Raw genomic sequence first — 17,815 nt, 5'->3', positions numbered from 1 at the left:
TAAACAATCAAGTCTGAATGGGCCAAATCAAAAAGATTATTAACATGTTCCTTTCGGTGTGCCGAAATGCTCTTTTTTGTGTAGTTTTGACCTTACAAGGCTCCAGACAAAAACACGAACCTCAAGTTGTCATCACAGTAACGGTTCCTTGACTTGTGGGTCTGTGAGGGAATCAGTTGTGAATTCTCCAAAGAGAAAGGAAAACTTGAAATCGCATCATATGACCCCTTTAACGGTCCTGAATGATTCACTGACTGAATGATTCAAACCTCTAGCGAGTTTGAGCAAAGACTTTGCACTCCTTATAAATGGGAGAAAGTGTAACGGGCAATATGGCGGAATAGTCCCGTCTTTTCAATAAAAGAGCCAATCGCCAATTGGTAAAGTCATCGCATCACTGCAGCTGCCGCTAGAAGCTCCGGTTTGCAGCAAAGACTATAGAAATGCATTCCTTATAAGGACTTTAGTTGCAGTCAGCGTTCTGAGACGCGTGCTAAGACTACGCATGCGCATTGGCTGCTCTAGCCTGAAAAATAATAAAAAATTCAATTTTTAAAGTCCGCGTGAACCGGAAGTTGCTGCCGACTTTATTTCAGTGTAGTGACGTATTTCCTTCTGAAACGGAATATTGAATAGAGGGCATGGTTTTATTTTGGCGCTCCTCCTCTCTGTCTCTCACTCATATCAAATTAACGGTAGGAGGGGTGTGTTTAAAAGGATATTTGTTCATGTTCGTGGCTTTTTGAGATTTTGTTCATGTTCGTGACTTACATTTTATTCATTTGCATGTCTTTTTAAGATTTTGTTCATCAGAGAAGGACTGCCATTCCAGAGCAGAAGCAAATGTTCAGATTTTGATTAAAGATTACGAAGACAAAAATTTTTTTTTCAGCGGATTAACTTACACGGATTAATTGTTAACATCAAGACTAGCAATGTGCGCTAGTAAAGTCAATTTTGATTTCATGCCGACTTTAACGCTATTTCAGCATAAGAAAGAACCTTTATTAGACAGTTGTTATTCTATAGTCTTTGGTAGAAGACACTTTAACAAGATGATTTCTGACGAAACCAAAATGGACGCTCATAAAACATTGAATAGTGAGTAGATTTTAAATGACTGTTGCAAATATAATATTTATACAGGCGCGGATTAAAGCACAGGCTTGCCTAGGCTGCAGCCTAGGGGCCCCACGTGTGCAGGGGCCTCGGATTGGCCAGACTGTTTTTTAAATTTTTTTTCTTTTAAATTTACTTCAGCGTGAACAAAAAAGACCCTGATTGGTCCATAAGAACACTTGATTCTGCTCTCAAAATGCACCAGATTTATGCATTTAAATTTAAAATGAACAAAATGTTCTTATGGGGGGCATACCCCCGGAACCCCCTAGACTAGAGCAACCAATGTGCACCCACAAAATCCTGTGGGAACACTGGGAATGTAAAGGAAACACTGTAGGATTGGCTGTCTCAGTGTGTGTGTGTGTATGCCAGTTCACCTTACTATTTGCGTGGACCATGTAATGGCACTAAATACATTTCTCCAGTAAAGCATAATGATTAAGGGGGGCCTCACACAAAGAGCAGCCTAGGGGCCCCTGACCACCTTAATCCGCTCCTGTATATATATATATATATATTTTTTTTTGTTTGTTTGTTTGTTTAGTAACAGTCTGGAGCACTGCAATAGATATTCCAATGAACTGATTAATTCTCCCAGTCCCAACACTTTCATAACAAGAACAGCAAAACAGAAATTGTTCAGTTGAATTTTTATTTTATTACAAACAAAACAAAACAAAAGAGAGAAAGATGCATTATTAACATGTTCCATTCGGTGAGCCGAATGTCGATCACAACAATGTCACTGACTGTCTGGAATCACAATGTACACAGTGACGCTTAGCAGGAAACAAACAAAATGACAACAAAAAATATTAAAAGACAGAATGAAAAATGGACAGAAAGTGCTTGATTTGACACAACTCTCCCAAATAATACCAAGCACTGAAACTAACGATATTTCAGTTTCAACAAAAGGATCTATACTCGGGGACCAGGGCAAATAAATTAACATTTCAACTCTGATCTGTCTGAGTTGAGGCCTAGCTAGGAATAGTACAACTGCAGGCATATACAAGAGTTCACATCTGCTGATTAACCCTTTACAGTTGTATTACCATTTAAGGCAATTACATTACAAGGCTTGTATTTGTAGGAGCCAAAGATCATAAAGAAACACTGCGGAAGGAATTTCATTTGCTGATTTAAATATATGCATTCATATGTTTTCAATTTCATGGTTACACGTGATCCACTGCATACAAGTTATTCGTTTGCAAGGCCCAAATCTAGATATAAGCGATGTCTGTTAGATAGCAATGATATCAATCATCCCGAAGTCCTTTTGACCTCTTTGTGGAATATTATTACAAGAGGTTCGGTATAGAGAAATGTCATGGACCAAACATACAATGCATCAATGTTTCGACTGTTTTTTAAAAATTATTATTTTCATTTGGTAGAAGCTTCGCAATCGTAACATCAAGGACAACATCAAGAGCAACAACAATAATCTTAGTTGTAATAACAAGGATTAAAAACAGGAGAACACAATGAAACCGAGTTTAAATATGCAACCAATATCAAAGAGCTCGTAAAAACAAGTAGAAATGTGAAGAAAGGATAGGACTGAGATGTGAGCGATTTGTTTGAATGAAAGAAGGTGAGGGTGAAGCGATGGGGGGATGACAGAGAAAGAGAGAAAGAGGAGTTTGGAAAGTGTAGGACTGCTAAACGTGCTTCAGTAACAATCTTGAACACTATTAGGGAGGTTTGAAGATGCTTTTGAACCCTCTTCACCTCACCGTAACACAAGATTAAGGGTCAATACTTAAAAAAGGCAGGGAACTCTACATATCAATTCTTGATGTCCCAATATATAAGGCTAAATAAACTTCATAACAAACTTGTCTTTTTATCCCAAGACAATACTGCAGCCAATACTGTTTTAATCCAACATAATACATTACTTCCTTACTCTCGTGGTAGGATATAAACTTTACCTCGTGTTTTTTTTCTTTTCTGAAAGATGAAGAAAATAGACCAGGATACTGTTAATTTTTTCCCTCTTTTTTTTTTACGTAAAAATATGTGTATATGCTCCCAAACCAACCAAATCATCTTAAAGGGATAGTTCACTTCCAAATGAAATATCTGCCATCATTTACTCTCCCAAACCTGTTTGACCTTCTTTCTTCTACAGTACAGAAGACATTCTGAAAAATGTGTTTTCTGACCACGCAATGAAACTCAAAGGGGTCCGGTGTTGTTTTGGACCCCATTGAGTTTCATTGTATGGACGAAAAAACAGTTCTTCAAAATACCTTGTGTTTCACGGAAGAAAGAAAGTCATACAGGTTTGAAACGTAAATGATGACAGGATTTTCAATCCCTTTAAAGCATTAAGATTAAAGATTGCTTTAAGATTGACGCTTGTTTGCTTGAAAGATTGCACTATGCTTGAGTCGGCACAGCTCAATGCACGGACGTTTGTCTTGACTAAACCGTGGACTGTCAGGTGCATGCTGTCGGAAAACAAATCACTGCGGGTGATGTGAAGCTATTCCACATTCATGCAGCTTCATGTCTGTGTCGAGGGGCGCTAGATAGAGGATGAACGTGTGGATTGGTCTGAAATGCGAGGCTGATTTGGGACAGATATTTATGAGAGGAAAGGAAATGTGTGTGTGTATATGCGCACATACGGTATGTGTACGGGAGGAAATAACCAAAGGCGAGCCTAGGCTCTGCTGAATTCGGAGTAGCTGTAACTCGAGGTGTCATGAAAGTGCTGCCGTGATACTGAGGGTAGTCTGTTCATTCGTCAACTGCAGGTGCATGTGCGCGTGTATGTGTTGAGGAATAGTTGTGTTTACGTTTGCATGCAGATGTTCTTCGACTGAGTCAGCGTGTGTGTGTGTGGGAGGCGTCGGGAGGAGCTGAATTCAGTCGTCGATGCAGATCACCTCCCCGCTGCGCTGTTCCCTCCGTGCCATAAGAAGCTCTGCCTCCCTCTCTTTCTTTACCGACATGGGGGGTCCGTTCAACACTGTAGGGAAACATAAAGAAAGGGAAGTTAATGATCTGTGCACTAATTATAATTAGCATTTTTTGTTTATATCAAAACAGTTGAAAGTTGAATCTGACCTTCTAATCTTTATTGTATCACATTTTCCATTTCTCACTGGCTGACTTCTCCTTCCTCTTTTCCCTTTCTGTCTCATTAGGTTTCATTCGCTAACCGTGAATATGCACATATTTGTGCGGAAAAAAACATGTGTGAATGTTTTCACACAGAAATCATGATTCATCCATAAGCTTGTTTTTTTTTTTCTAATTTTAGGATGAAGTTGTTCCTCAATTTTAAATTTGGTAAAAAAGTCATCATGATGATCAGTGCTGTCATTGCAGGGTATTCATACCCATTGTGTCTATTATACCAAGCATTCACTATTCAGGGGCAAATACGTGTGTACATTATGTACTTGAAGACTAACAGTTTACATGGAGAACAATACTCCGATTTTAATACGATTAAGACAATACTCTGATTAAGAATGTACCATGTAAACAGAGATTTTTGATTACCTTAATCCGGCTAAAGTCATAATCGAAGTAAACAGAAATCGAATTAAGACATGTGGAGTATTCCTATTTTAGTCGCATTACTGAAGTGCAGAATAGACATGTAAACACCTTAATCACATTATTACCATTGTGTAGGACTTTTCGCCGCATTTTGCGACAGGATACACACATGGCAAATAAAAGAGCTTCAACACCGCCATCTGTATGCACGTACAAATAATTAACTGCACTTGAAGCTTTCATAAAATTACAAATGAAACACCCAAAACTGTACATAGCATCATCACAAAGACTAACTATATGTTTAATGTGTGAAATTCCGGAGGGGACGTCGGATGGCGTCACGTGGGACGTAATGACGTGCGCCATTAATCGACCTATGTACTATAACATGTACAACGGGAACATGAAAGGAATATTCTAAAAGCAACTCATGTAAACACCATAATCATAATATTGGCTTATTTAGAATAAGGTAAATAATTAGATTACTGATGTCCATGTAAACGTAGTCATTGTTTAGAAAGCAGTCATTTAGCTTCAATCCAAAGCGATATGATCAAGAGCACAATGGCGATGGCTCACTGATTACCAGACAGGAATAAGAAACCTGCTGGATTTCAGTCATTTTAAATGTTGTGAGTTTAAGGATCAACATTATAAATGAAAGTATAAAAGACAGATAATTGATTTGAGATATTTTGAGATAAATATTACATTCAATCTGGCATGAAATGAAAATCATCCTATTAATTTTGTAAATGCGTGTTATTGATCTTATTGTGAACCATTCATCTATCAACAATTAATGGAAAGAATCAAGTCCCATCCTACATTTTCTTTTGTTTTGTTTTTCTTTCTTTCTTTAACAAAATTTTTTTCCTTGGATGCAGGTAACAATATGGAAGAAAAGATCTGTCGCTAATTACATTTCATAACTTTTAAGATACATTTGAAGTGTTTTTAAAGATAAACTTGTAGTTGCCAGCATACTGTAGATGCATAGTTCACCCAAAAATGAAAATTCTGTCATTAATTACTCACCCTCATGTCGTTCCAAATCTCTAAGACCTTCATTCATCTTCGGAACACCAAGGAAAATATTTTTGATGAAATCCCGACAGCTTTCTGACCCTGCATAGACAGCAACACAACTGACACGTTCAAGGCCCAGAAACAGTGCAAGGACATCGTTAAAATGGTCCATGTGACATCAGTGGTTCAACCGTAATGTTATGATTATGAAGCTGGGAGAATACTTTTTGTGCGAAAACAAAAAAAACAACTTTATTCAACAATTTCTTCTCTTCCATTTCAGTGTCCGCTGCGCATTCACGAGAGTACAATGTATGTGATGCTGCTGACGCAGGAGTCGGAATTCTGACATAGAACCAGGATGCGCTGCGCCTTGTTTACAAGCAGAGGAATGCACACACATGGCGTCATGGTACTGTCGTGAATGTGCGTCAAAGACAGACACAAAGAGAAGAAATTGCTGAATGAAGGTATTTTTGTTTTCAAAAAGTATTCTTGTAGCTTTATAAAATTAAGGTTAAACCACTAATGTCACATTTAACAATGCCTTGAATGTGTCAGTTGTTTTGCTGTCTTTTGGAGGGTCAGAGGGCTCTCGGATTTCATCAAAAATATCTTCATTTGTGTTCCAAAGATGAACAAAGGTCTTACGGGTTTGGAACAACATGAGGGTGAGTAATTAATGACAGATTTTTTTTGGGGGGGTGAACTATCCCTTTAAATGTAAAAATAGGGGAAATAAACATGCACAATTAAATATCTAAATTAACCAATAAACATTAATAACTGCTAATAACTGATACAGTACCAATATATTGTGCATCCCTACCTAGCCACAGACAAAAAAAATATACAAAACCACATTGTGCTCCATTATGGACATCCTTTAATGGGTAAACTTGCATACAGTCAGAGTATACTATATACCATACACAGTAATAATAATAATACAAAACCTTGTCTTGTCTTCTATAAAGAAATGTATGTGAGGACAACAGTACTGAGCATTTTAGTTCACCACACACAAGCACATAGTGAGTGTATAGTGTTTGAAAATCTTTAGCTTCATTTGCTGTACTTGTTTTTTTTGCAAATTCACAGTATGACTCAGACAGACACGATAACTGCCATCATTTGAGTCACATATAAACTTCTGAGTCACGTCTAACTGTCCTGCCGGGAACATCCTACAGTACCTTACGTGTTCTAGTGAACACAGGAAATGACTATAAATGGCCTACAATGTAAAGTTACAGTTAGCCTACAACTGCTCAGCAAAATTACATGGGCGAAATCCAGTCATTTCGACAGGAATCTGCACAATTGGGAGTTTTGCGTGAGATTTGCAAATTTGCTCACGTTCAAGATGGTCATGCGAATATGTTGCGTTGACCAACAGAAAGTTGCTTGGTTTGAAAGTGACTTCTATTTGAGCAGTGCTACATGCATCGCTAAACTATTGACAATGGACCATTTTTGTCCATGAAATTTCACCAAAATTTTGCTAATGTGACTATTCTAATCTATTCTATAAATGGGGTTATAGAACTTAATACCTTTGGTTTGAAGAAATGCATCTTTATTTCAAGACATTTTTTAAAAGTCCAAATGTAATTTATTGGTTGCACAATATCCTGAACAGGTGATTGACAGCCACCTTGACTGTGCACTCGGGGTACTTGTTTTGTCTCAGGCCTAAACATGCAGGGAACTGAGGAACAGTTGCAAGATCTTCAAAGGAACAATCCCTCTTGGCATGTGTTCCTCAAAATTACACAACCAAAGTTTTTCCAAGGACAATAATGCTAGAGTCGTTTGTTGTGCTACAGGTTTTGGCTGAGATTAATGTTCTGGAGTGTTCAAAAATAGAAATGTGTGCACTGGAACTGGCTAATGGTAACGCTTGAGTTCAATTATCTGATTAAGACTGGCACCGTTTCGTAAACATGCAATGAGAGAAGAAGAATGCATGGCCTTCAGATGGGAACACGTCTGGAGAGAGCTTGGAATGCATTGGGGCTCCTTTACAAGGGGGAAATGCTGAGCTAGAAACCCGCCGGGTGACTTTCATATCTCTGAACGTTGTACTGCATACTCCTGCAACGCGAGCCAAGGAAAATAATTCATTACTCAGATCTCGGAGTGACTTGACTCTCTGCTTCTACAATCAACAATCTTGGAACTATCTGGCTTTCTCACTCAGACTGTCTCTCTCTCCCAGACTGTCTCACTGTCTTTCAGGCTTCTTCTTTTTCCCAGACTGTCTCTCTCAGATTACCACTTTTACTCAGACTTTCTCTCTATTCCAAAATGTCTCTCTCAGACCGTGTGTATCTGTGTCAGACTGCCTTTCTGTCCCTCTCTGACTGATTCACTCTCAGACTGATTCTTTCTTTTAGATTTGTCTCTCTTCCCAGGCTGTCTGTCTCTCGTACTTAGAGCTGCAACGATTAATTGATAAAATCAATAATAATGAATAATGATAATAATCAAAACAAATTAAATAACAACTATCATTATCTATTAATTGGGCCTTGTTTTACTTAAAAGACTTCACTTACATTTAGATTTTAAATTCCCCATTTAACTATTTAATTGAAATATATGCAACACCAGTAAAAATAGTTTAAAAGAGCAGTAACTGTAATGAGATATAAATATAAGAAGTCCTTTACAGGAAACCGTATTCAGGAAAAATGATATTAACACGTTACTACAGTACCGATCAAAAGTTAGGGGTCAGTAAGAATTTTTTAAAGAAATGAATACTGTTGTTACTCAGCAAAAAACTTTTCTTTTCAACTTTCTGTTCAATCAAAGAATCCTGAAAAATGTATCATGGTTCACACAAGAATATTAAGTGGCACAACTGTTTTCAACATTGATAATAATAAGCAATGTTTCTTGAGCACAAAATCAGTATATTAGTACGATATATATATCAAATGAATGCAGTCTTGGTAAATATCAGAGACGTCTTTCTAAACATTAAACAATTCCTACCAACCCCAAACTCTATGTCTGGGAATGTTTGTGTTCCTGTAAACAATTTTTTTTTTAACATTTCTAATTTATTTTATTTCATATTTATTGGCCATAATGTTTAGTGAAGCCCACTTTTATACATCTATATTTGTTTTTACAGGCTTCAATTTGCACAGTGTTTGGAAGAGAACACTGGGCAACATGTTAATTAACTTGCTTTTATATAAAATACAGAAAATACATTTGCCGTTTTCAACCTAATTCATTAAAGAAATAATCAGCACATTAATCGCTTATCAAAATATCTGCTAGTCACCCATAAAACTGTTATTCCGATGTCTGTCTCCCTTTCCGCCATCTTTCTCTGACCAAACATTATCTGAGGGCACCAAGTTTGGCTTCTGCACACCAGCCTGCCTCTACGCCTCAGTAAACCAGAAAAACATGCAGAGATGGCAGCTGGCCTCAGTGACCCAGCCTATTCAAACAACCAGCGCACTCACACAATTAATCACTCACACAGAAGAACCCACACACCAGCAGCCCTGAATCGTCACTCGTACAGAATCAACCCCAACCGAACACAAACATATGCACAATTAGCTTCAGTTCATTGATACTGCATGCACACACACGCACACTCAGCCACTACAATAAAACACACCATGTGGTGGAAAATACAGAGCTACTTGAGTGGCTCTCAAGCGTGTGAGTGTGCACACGTGGGTGTGTTTGTGCATTTTTGTAGAATGCAGGGAGTTCTCATACAACAGTCATGTACTGTATAAACTGCTGGGGATTGTTCTTCAGATCTCTTTCTCAGACTGTCAACCTTTCAACCATCTTTCTCTGTATGCCACTTTCTCTGATCTGAGGGCACCCAGTTTTGCTCCAGCACACCAACCTTTCTACTTTTCAGTAAACCAGAAAAACATACAGAGATGGCCTCAGTGACCCAGCTTATCCAAACAACCAGCACACTCACACAATTGATCACTCACACAGAAGAACCCACACACCGGCAGCCCTGAATCTTCACTCGTACAGTACACTCACAAGCGAACACAAACATACGCACAATCAGCTTCAGTTCATCGATACTGCAAGACCATGCACACGCACTCGGCCATTACAACAAAACACACCATGTGGTGGAAAATACAGAGCTACTTAAGTGGCTCTCCAGCGTGCATGAGTGTGCACACGTGGGAGTGTTTGTGCATTTTTGTAGAATGCAGGGAGTTCTCATACAACAGTCATGTACTGTATAAACGTCCTGCTGGGGATTGAATCTGGCTCTAGCACAGCGCAGGAATTTGGTCGGACAGGTTGAATCGTGTGCATGCTCAGCATGAAGGTCTTCTGACCCAGGATCAGTGCATTCCTTCAATAAGTTAGCTCTGCAAAATCATGCAACTGATCTCAGTTCAGGTGCAGATATATATATGTCTGCATCACCCCACTGGACAGGTTGCTGTGATGAAAAGTCAGTCTTCATATATATATATGGAGCGATTTCAAGCCATTTTAACATTTCACAGTCCTGGTTTAGGAACGCAGAGAGTCCGTGGCTGGAGAGTTTTTCAAAAGGTCCGCAGTTTCCAGGAAAAAAGATAGTTCCACTCCACTGTGCCTCAGTTCCAAAACAGTTTTGACTGGGTCAGGGGTTTTAATGACAGAAAACAAACTTGTGGTATTATGGAAAAACCGCCGTCTTTGGAATCCTTCACTTCTGACACTGTGAGGCTGCATATGCGTGTGAGAGAGAACGACAGAAGGAGAGTGGATAAACGATACAAGAAAGAGAGATACTGTATAAAGGGATGCAGAGAAATAGTGATTTGTGGTGGAATTAGGGAGGGAAGGTTTCAGGCACTTAAACGAGCGCTCTCGCTCCTTCGGCCAAATGAAAAATTTATCTGCTGGGACTTCTCTCGGACCGACAGATGAAAGAAAGGGAACGGAGGGGGCAAGGGGAGAGAGAGTGAGAGTGGAAGAGAGATAGAGAGAGAAAAAAGTGCTGGAAAAGGCAGAAGTGGAAGAAGAGGTCTGTGTTTTCGTCGTCCAAACGGCTCTTGTTTCAGCTCCCTTTTCCCTACTTCATTTCTCTCTTTTGCATTTGCTCGTTTTGTCTATCTGTTATTAACCTTTTCGCCTGAAGAGTACCTTTTCTCAAGAAGTCCAGCAGCCTGCTACAATATTCTTTGGGCTACAGTATTTTCACACCAATCCTGTCTAATTTATTTATCGTTTTTTTCCTAGCCTTTCTGCCCCTCACATTCTACAGTCACTTCATCCCTCCCGTCCTCCATCCATCGCTCTTTCAGGTCATGGTTTTTTGGGCCGTCCGTTGCGCGGCAGGTTCTCCACCGTGTTGCTGAGTCGGTACTTGACGATGATGCTGTGCACGGTGGATTTGGGCATGCGAAGCTCCTGCCCAATTGACCCTTCCGACTTGCCGTCCTTCCACAGGTCCACCACCCTCTGGCGCTGCAGCACGTCATGTTCCTTGGTCTTCAGGCAGGACGGAGCTTCTGTGGAGGCAGAAAGGGGGCAGACTGTAGACACTGGGGGGGTAGGGAGCGGTCAATCAGTGGCATAGTATCAGTCCTCAATATTGAGAAAACAGAGAAAAACCCATAACTGTAGGCAGGAGGCTGGAAGGAGGCCTTCTCTCGAACAAAGAAAAAGCATCAAATCTCCCAGTTTGTGTCTCGCGCTCTTACAAATAATCCCGAGAGCCAGACTCAGGACATCCACTGGCTGCGAGAGCAGTGACGCACCGAACTTTCACAAGGTAAAAAAAAATAGACGTTCGGGCATTTTTTGCCAAAGAAATCTGTGTTGACATAATGTGTCTAAAACCTTTTGCTCTATAAAGTTCATGACATGTAAAACGCTAAGAGTTTAAGTGGCAATGACTTAAAAAAGAAAACAAGACGTGCTCGCCAAGGTCTTTATTTCTGACAACTTTAAGAATGATTGAGCGAGATGTTACGGGGTCCGCTAGGATTTTTACAGAGGCAAAGCGGAGCTCACACTCCATTTTGCCTCTCTCCTCCCTCTCACTTCTTCCTCTGTCTTTTAGAGAGATGTCTGACCGGGTCCAAAAAATGTCCTATTATGGAATACGTTAAACAGATCAACACAGTCTGTCCTTCATTTTTCTCTTTTCTTTTATATCTCTTTCTCTCGTTTTTTTGTTTAGTCTGGCATGCTGTTTTCATCTCGCTCCCTGGCTCGGTTTAAACTGAGGTCACCGCAGTTGTCTTAATCAGGGACCAGAGGGTTCAAACGGGCCCCAAGTGGGGCATATTTTTAGCCAGGCGAGGGTTCAGCGTGTACAGCCTCAACAAACTCAATCAGCCTCTACACCCACCAGGATCTGAAGTCTGGGGCTATTTCAGTGACAGACAGAGACTGAGAGAGAGACAGACAAAGAGCGAGAGTCTAGTTCTGCCTCCAGGGGGTTTAAAAAACCGGCGTAAAGGCACAAGCACATTTGTGTTTCTTTATGGGTTTTTTTCTCTCTCTTAAAAATATCTGAGTAGAAAAGCAAAAAAATGTTCCCTCGGCTGAGCGATTCCTGGCACGGCTAAGGTTCTGGATAACTGTAATGACATTTTCAGAAAAAGCACCATGGCAAGAAAATATGCCTCCCTTGTGGTAGAAAGATTGGTATCAGGACACTCAATCCACTCTGTACGGGTAAAAACAGTCAGGACGATGGACGGAGTTTGGCCTCTGATAGAATAAACAGAAAATGGCAAACAAAAACAACTACATTTGTTCTTCTCAGTTCTTCCTGCACACATATGCTGTTACAGAGCTAATATTGAAACAATAAACTCACTGGCAGGGCCAATCTGTTCTCTTGGACCAAAGATGGAGAACGTGAAATAATTTTGCCAAAATTCCACGGGGGCCTTCTCAAATTAAAATGTAATTAAGTGTGCTAACCAGAATCATATTTTTGCAGCAATATGAATACATCAAGTGTGACTTGTGTCAGTGTAGTTTTTTTTTTTTTCCGCTTAGGACAGAACATGTGCTTGCATGTCTGAACAGTGACATATTGAGCAAGGATTAAATCTGTAACCGTGTTTTACAATTTAAGTATTAAATACTAAACTACTAAATACTGAAATCTGGGGAACACAAATCATTTCAGGTGCATCAAAAGTTTGATAACTGATTAAACCTTTTTCAAGAATCAGTGCTTTATAGAGAAACTACATACCAAATGTCAAATCCAGCCTCTCATACACTGACCTCACAAATTATTGTGAAACAGAGCATTCGTACACCCACATGTACGCCCACATAAACACAAATAGACTGAGAGAGAAAGAGCAAGAAAAAAAAACATAGGGAGAAAACAGAGAGAAGTTGAATCGTGTGGATTTTGCCACGTTAATCATAAGATGGTAAAGTTATAGCCTAAAGCGCTGTCCATTTCTCAGCTAATAAATCACTGCTTGCTAAAAACTAAAACTATATTAAAAACATATTTGTTCATTAAAATGCAGCTGAAATAAAGTAAAATATCAATATTGGATGAAAAACTTAAACTGAACATTTATAAATATTAGAAATGCTGCCTTGGCAATTAACTGAAATAGGATGAATCACTAGGATTAGTAACTGGAAATAATTTAAACCTGACATAAAAATAAATGAAACCTAAATAGTAATATTTAAAAACACTAATAAAATGACCAAACCATAACATAACTAAAAATTATACTAAAGTTAAAATGAAAATGAAAAACTGAAAATATAAAAATAAAAACCATTTCAAAATATCTATAATAGTATATAAATAATACTAAATTAACTCTGGTGTAGTCTGATTCACAAATGACTCTTTTGAACTGATTCTTTTAATGAATCAATTAAAAAGATTCACAGTATTGGTTTAAATCAGTTGAAGGACCAATTCAATGTGTGAAATAATTGCTATATAAACATTTCATTTGCTTACTGACTGGATGTTTGTAGGACAATGCGCATTGTGTAGGTAAAGATAGAGCGTTTAATTGAATTCAAAAAAAGTTAGAAAACTCAGTATTGTTTTGTTGGGTATGTAGCTACATCTCTTTATGGGGAAGGTTGCAAAATCACTCATTTTCACTGCTAAAACCAAATTCACTGGTGTTTTATACATGTATGGTGCATTTATTTACAAATCTGCTTACATTTTACTGATGCTACCAAGAATTCCTCAGCCCTTAAAGGTAAAGTACATTCTACACCACCTATGTTACCAAAAGGAACCGCAAAAACAATAATTGTTTGCAAACAGGTTTTCAGAACACACCCCTCTCCATCTGGCTCCGCCCCTAACTCATGCCATTGGATGCTCAAACTTGTAGAGCAATGTTTTGATAGCACCACAGAGCCACAGTGTTTACATTTTTAGGCAGAATCAACCTATGAATGGCCTACTTATAGCTGTCTCTGGATATTAAGCTGCGACAGGAGAATTTAACATCCAAAAAAATGTACTTCAGCATTTCACCATCTAGCAGATGCTCTAATCCAGAGCTGCTTACAAGAAGCACTTTGTTTTCACATTTTGAGACTGCCATGATCAACAGATGGCAAGCAAATCTGCCTTTCAAATTTAAACCAACCAAACAAACACATCAGTACCTCCAGCTGGTCAAAACGGATTTCAATTCAACTTGTCATTTAAGAACTTTATGTTTAGAATTCCACATCACTTCCAGCATTTTCTTTTCTATTTCATATATCATATATACACACACAGACAGCACAACACACACACACTGTTTCTAAAATCACAAAAATTCAAATCAACAGTTTTACAACCTTGACGTGCTTTTGCGTAAAAATATCCCTCGTTTAATAAACGCTGATCTGCTTTTTCATCAGTGTAAATGAAAAGCCTTTAAAATGGTTCAGAGTAACCAGAGTATGAGATCACTGGAGGCTGTTTTGGGGTGCCTTTCTGGGGACGGATCAGCAAAACTGACCTGATATGAAAGCGCCAGGGGGCATCTGGCTGTAGTTGGTCCCAGCCAGAGTGAGAGCCGCTGAAGGTGCAGGTGTGAAGGGAGGGCCGTAGTTCTGTGGGGTGGCGTATGGGCCTGGAGGAATAGGCTAGTTAAAGAGAGAAAGAGAGAGAGTGTGTGTTATAAACCTTAGAATGCAAAGGGATTTAGTTTTAAGCGGCTAAAAAAAAATACAAACTTAACTCAGAGTTGTATAAGATTCATTTTGAAACTTTGCACATTTTATTAATACCAGATGGCTGCAACAAATGTGAGCATATTTACTATTTTATATTATTTATTCATTCCTTTCTGTGTCAGTCATTATAAATATATTTCAATCGCATGGAATATGTTTAGAATTGAAATATACTTATACAAATATATTAATAGTTAAATATTTACAAGCCTGAGCATTTACCAATTGTGAAGAGTGTATGTACACAATTGTCAGTCAGTAAAAAATTTTATGTTTTTTTTTTTTCAACGTTTCATATGCTCAACAAGGCCACATTTGTTTGATCAAAAATACAGTAAAAATGTAAAATATTATTATAATTTCAAATGACCATTTTCTATTTTAGTACATTTTAAAATGTAATTTATTCCTGTGATGGCAAAGCTGAATTTACTCCAGTCTTCAGTGTCACATGATCCTTCAGAAATCATCCTAATATGCTGATTAGCTGCTCAAGAAACATTTATTATTATCAATGCTGAAAACAGTAATATTTTTGTGGAAACCATGCAATTTTTTTTTAGGATTCTTTGCTGACTAAAAAGTTCAAAAGCATTTATTTTATCAATTTAATGCATCCTTACTGAACCAACCTTTTGAGCGGTAGTGTACTTTGTAATAATTTAATATCTGTATGAATATGTGCATTCATATGTATTTGCGTATTTACCGGTGGTGTGTGTGTCTCGTTGCCTTTGTTGGCCAGTCTGCTGAGGATGCTTCTCTCTGACATCTGCAGGCGGGCCGTGATCGGTGGGACTCTAGAGAGTGTGGCTGGGAGCCGCATTACGTCTGCCTTCATGTCACTCAGAAGCTCCTCCAGTTGGTTAAGAACTACAAAATTGTCCATCATTACAACATGCCCGGTTGTAGAAACTAACAGAAGCAGACAGGATGTGGTTGTAAAGTTAAATGTGTAATTGTTAATAGAATCTTCACACAAACTTCAGGAGCAGGAACATGTATTCAGAATGTCGACTTTAACAACTAAAAGAGCTTGAAGCATTATTATATTATATTCTTTACCAAATACTCTGAAATTCATTAAGTCTCAAAATAATTAGATTAAATATTTCCAAAACACAGTCACCTGTTCTTTGAAGAGAGGGTTTGAACGCTGTTGTTATTGTTAACTAAAAGTAAAATTAAAGCTATAGAAAATGTTCTTGAATTGAAATAAAACTGAAATAAAATGAAATATAAATATTAGATGAAAAACTGAAATTTAAAATAAAATAAGCTGAAGTGCTAATATTACTTAAACTAAAACCTAAGCGAGTAAATAAGTAAATAAACTAAGTAAATAAAATGAAATATTTAAAACATGACAAAAACAAAATGAATTAAAAATATAACTGAAAATATAAAGAAGTTAAAGCTTTAAATATTAAATTTAAAAAATAAATACTAAACATGAAAAAGTGTATAAATAATATTATATTAGCACTTGTTTTGAAGCATATCAAAGACCTTTTTTATCAATATCAGCTTTGAAAGCCAATCGACAGTTCAGAAGGCTAACTAAACGTGACAGTGAATTCTGATTGTCAAATGTGAAATTTATTGGCAATTTCAGACAATAATAAGAGTGACAAGCCAAGTGAACTGGTATCCAATAAATGGTTTATCGGCAAAGATTAAACAACACGCTTGAGAAAACACCAGGACATTAAAAGTGCCTTGTGTTCTTGAACTGTTCCCATATCAGAGCTGGCAGGAGCACTGGTCCCACTGGATCTATCCAGAAGCCTTTTATCAGACCCTCAAGACGCCAGCAAACTTTGTCCGAGTTACACACAAACATATTCCCTCTCATTTTTCATTTAAAGATATTTATGAGACAAATCCCACACAAACTTTCCTCACCCTTATGCAAGACGGCATTGGCAGGTTTGTTTCCTGCGAGCGATTCCTTGCTGAGATGTTGATGGGACTCAGCTAGACATTCAACTTCAGCAAAGCGAGCGTTCAGGGCCATGGCCGGGTGAGTCGGGTCCTGGGTCATGTTGAGGTACGCAGCCCGACGCAGCTGCTCCTCTATCACTAGGGCCTGCTCTAGCAACTGAGAGAGAAAAAGAGAGAGAGATCTTAGATCTAGAGATGTGTAAAACTAAATTAGTCAGCTAGTTGTTCAGGCAACCCACTAAATACTTGATATGGCACAGCAGCTAAAAATGACCATCTAAATTGGAATGGCTAAAACAATGGTGCTTCAAAAGACATTAAATTCAAAAAGCTACCAGCATGCTAAATAAAGCACTATATATTCAAACTAAAAGATTATTATCCTTATGATATTGTATATGCATTTTATGCTACTTTTTTATTCCATTATAGATTAGTGAGATAAATGTAATGTAATGTAGGCCTGGGCGATAAAACGGTATCGATATTTATCGACGGTACACCTTCTTCGATAACGATAGAAAAAAATGTTCGATATAGCGCATGATATAGGCAGGTGCTATGAGTGACGCAGACAAAGGGCACTTCTTTTTCACAGGCTTGGAATTAATTCCAAATAATAAGAATGAATCTGGTCATGGATATTGCATAAGAAGAAACTGCCATCAGTAAACATTTGAATGTTAGGTGTGCATCAGGGAGCGTCATCAGTGGCGCGTGAGATGCGGTGATGATGTAAGTGACGTTGCTGCATCCCACGAGACGCGCCGCTACCGAAACCAAGCCATTCACACAGATGCATATTCAGTGCATTTCTTTAGACGGACAAATATGGCTGCTGCACTCACGTCTCACACAATAGATGTATAGAAAGCCATGCAAAGTTAAAACAGTTTAAACTTTTAGAAAACACGTCACGAATTTGTGGAGGTTTATTCCTTTTCACTGCGTCTCATATGTTTTTAAATGCAATCTGCGTGATGGG

At 38.3% G+C, this 17,815-nt stretch overlaps 1 protein-coding gene across 7 annotated transcripts in view; it reads right to left on the bottom strand.

Annotated features, from left to right (window-relative positions):
• Positions 1–3,388: 3,388 nt before the first annotated feature.
• LOC107738011 (chromodomain-helicase-DNA-binding protein 3-like) overlaps positions 3,389–17,815 on the bottom strand; it is a 56,360-nt gene continuing 41,933 nt past the window's right edge. For 2 of the 7 annotated variants that reach the window (XM_016549674.1, XM_016549675.1), the window contains 4 exons: positions 16,792–16,987; positions 15,596–15,759; positions 14,670–14,796; positions 9,869–11,204 (listed from right to left, as the gene is read on the bottom strand). In XM_016549674.1, coding sequence (XP_016405160.1) covers positions 10,999–11,204; positions 14,670–14,796; positions 15,596–15,759; positions 16,792–16,987 — 693 coding nt within the window. In that variant the 3' untranslated portion in view covers positions 9,869–10,998. Of the gene's footprint in view, positions 4,112–9,868; positions 11,205–14,669; positions 14,797–15,595; positions 15,802–16,566; positions 16,711–16,791; positions 16,988–17,815 lie in introns of those variants that run through there. The other 5 variants (XM_016549668.1, XM_016549669.1, XM_016549670.1 and 2 more) reach the window with 4 other exon arrangements.

This window comes from Sinocyclocheilus rhinocerous, unplaced genomic scaffold (assembly GCF_001515625.1).
Source record: "Sinocyclocheilus rhinocerous isolate Xijiao unplaced genomic scaffold, SAMN03320098_v1.1 scaffold494, whole genome shotgun sequence".
Lineage (NCBI taxonomy): Eukaryota > Metazoa > Chordata > Actinopteri > Cypriniformes > Cyprinidae > Sinocyclocheilus > Sinocyclocheilus rhinocerous.
Note: the sequence above shows the minus strand (reverse complement) of the source record. Positions and strands in the feature narration are given on the sequence as shown.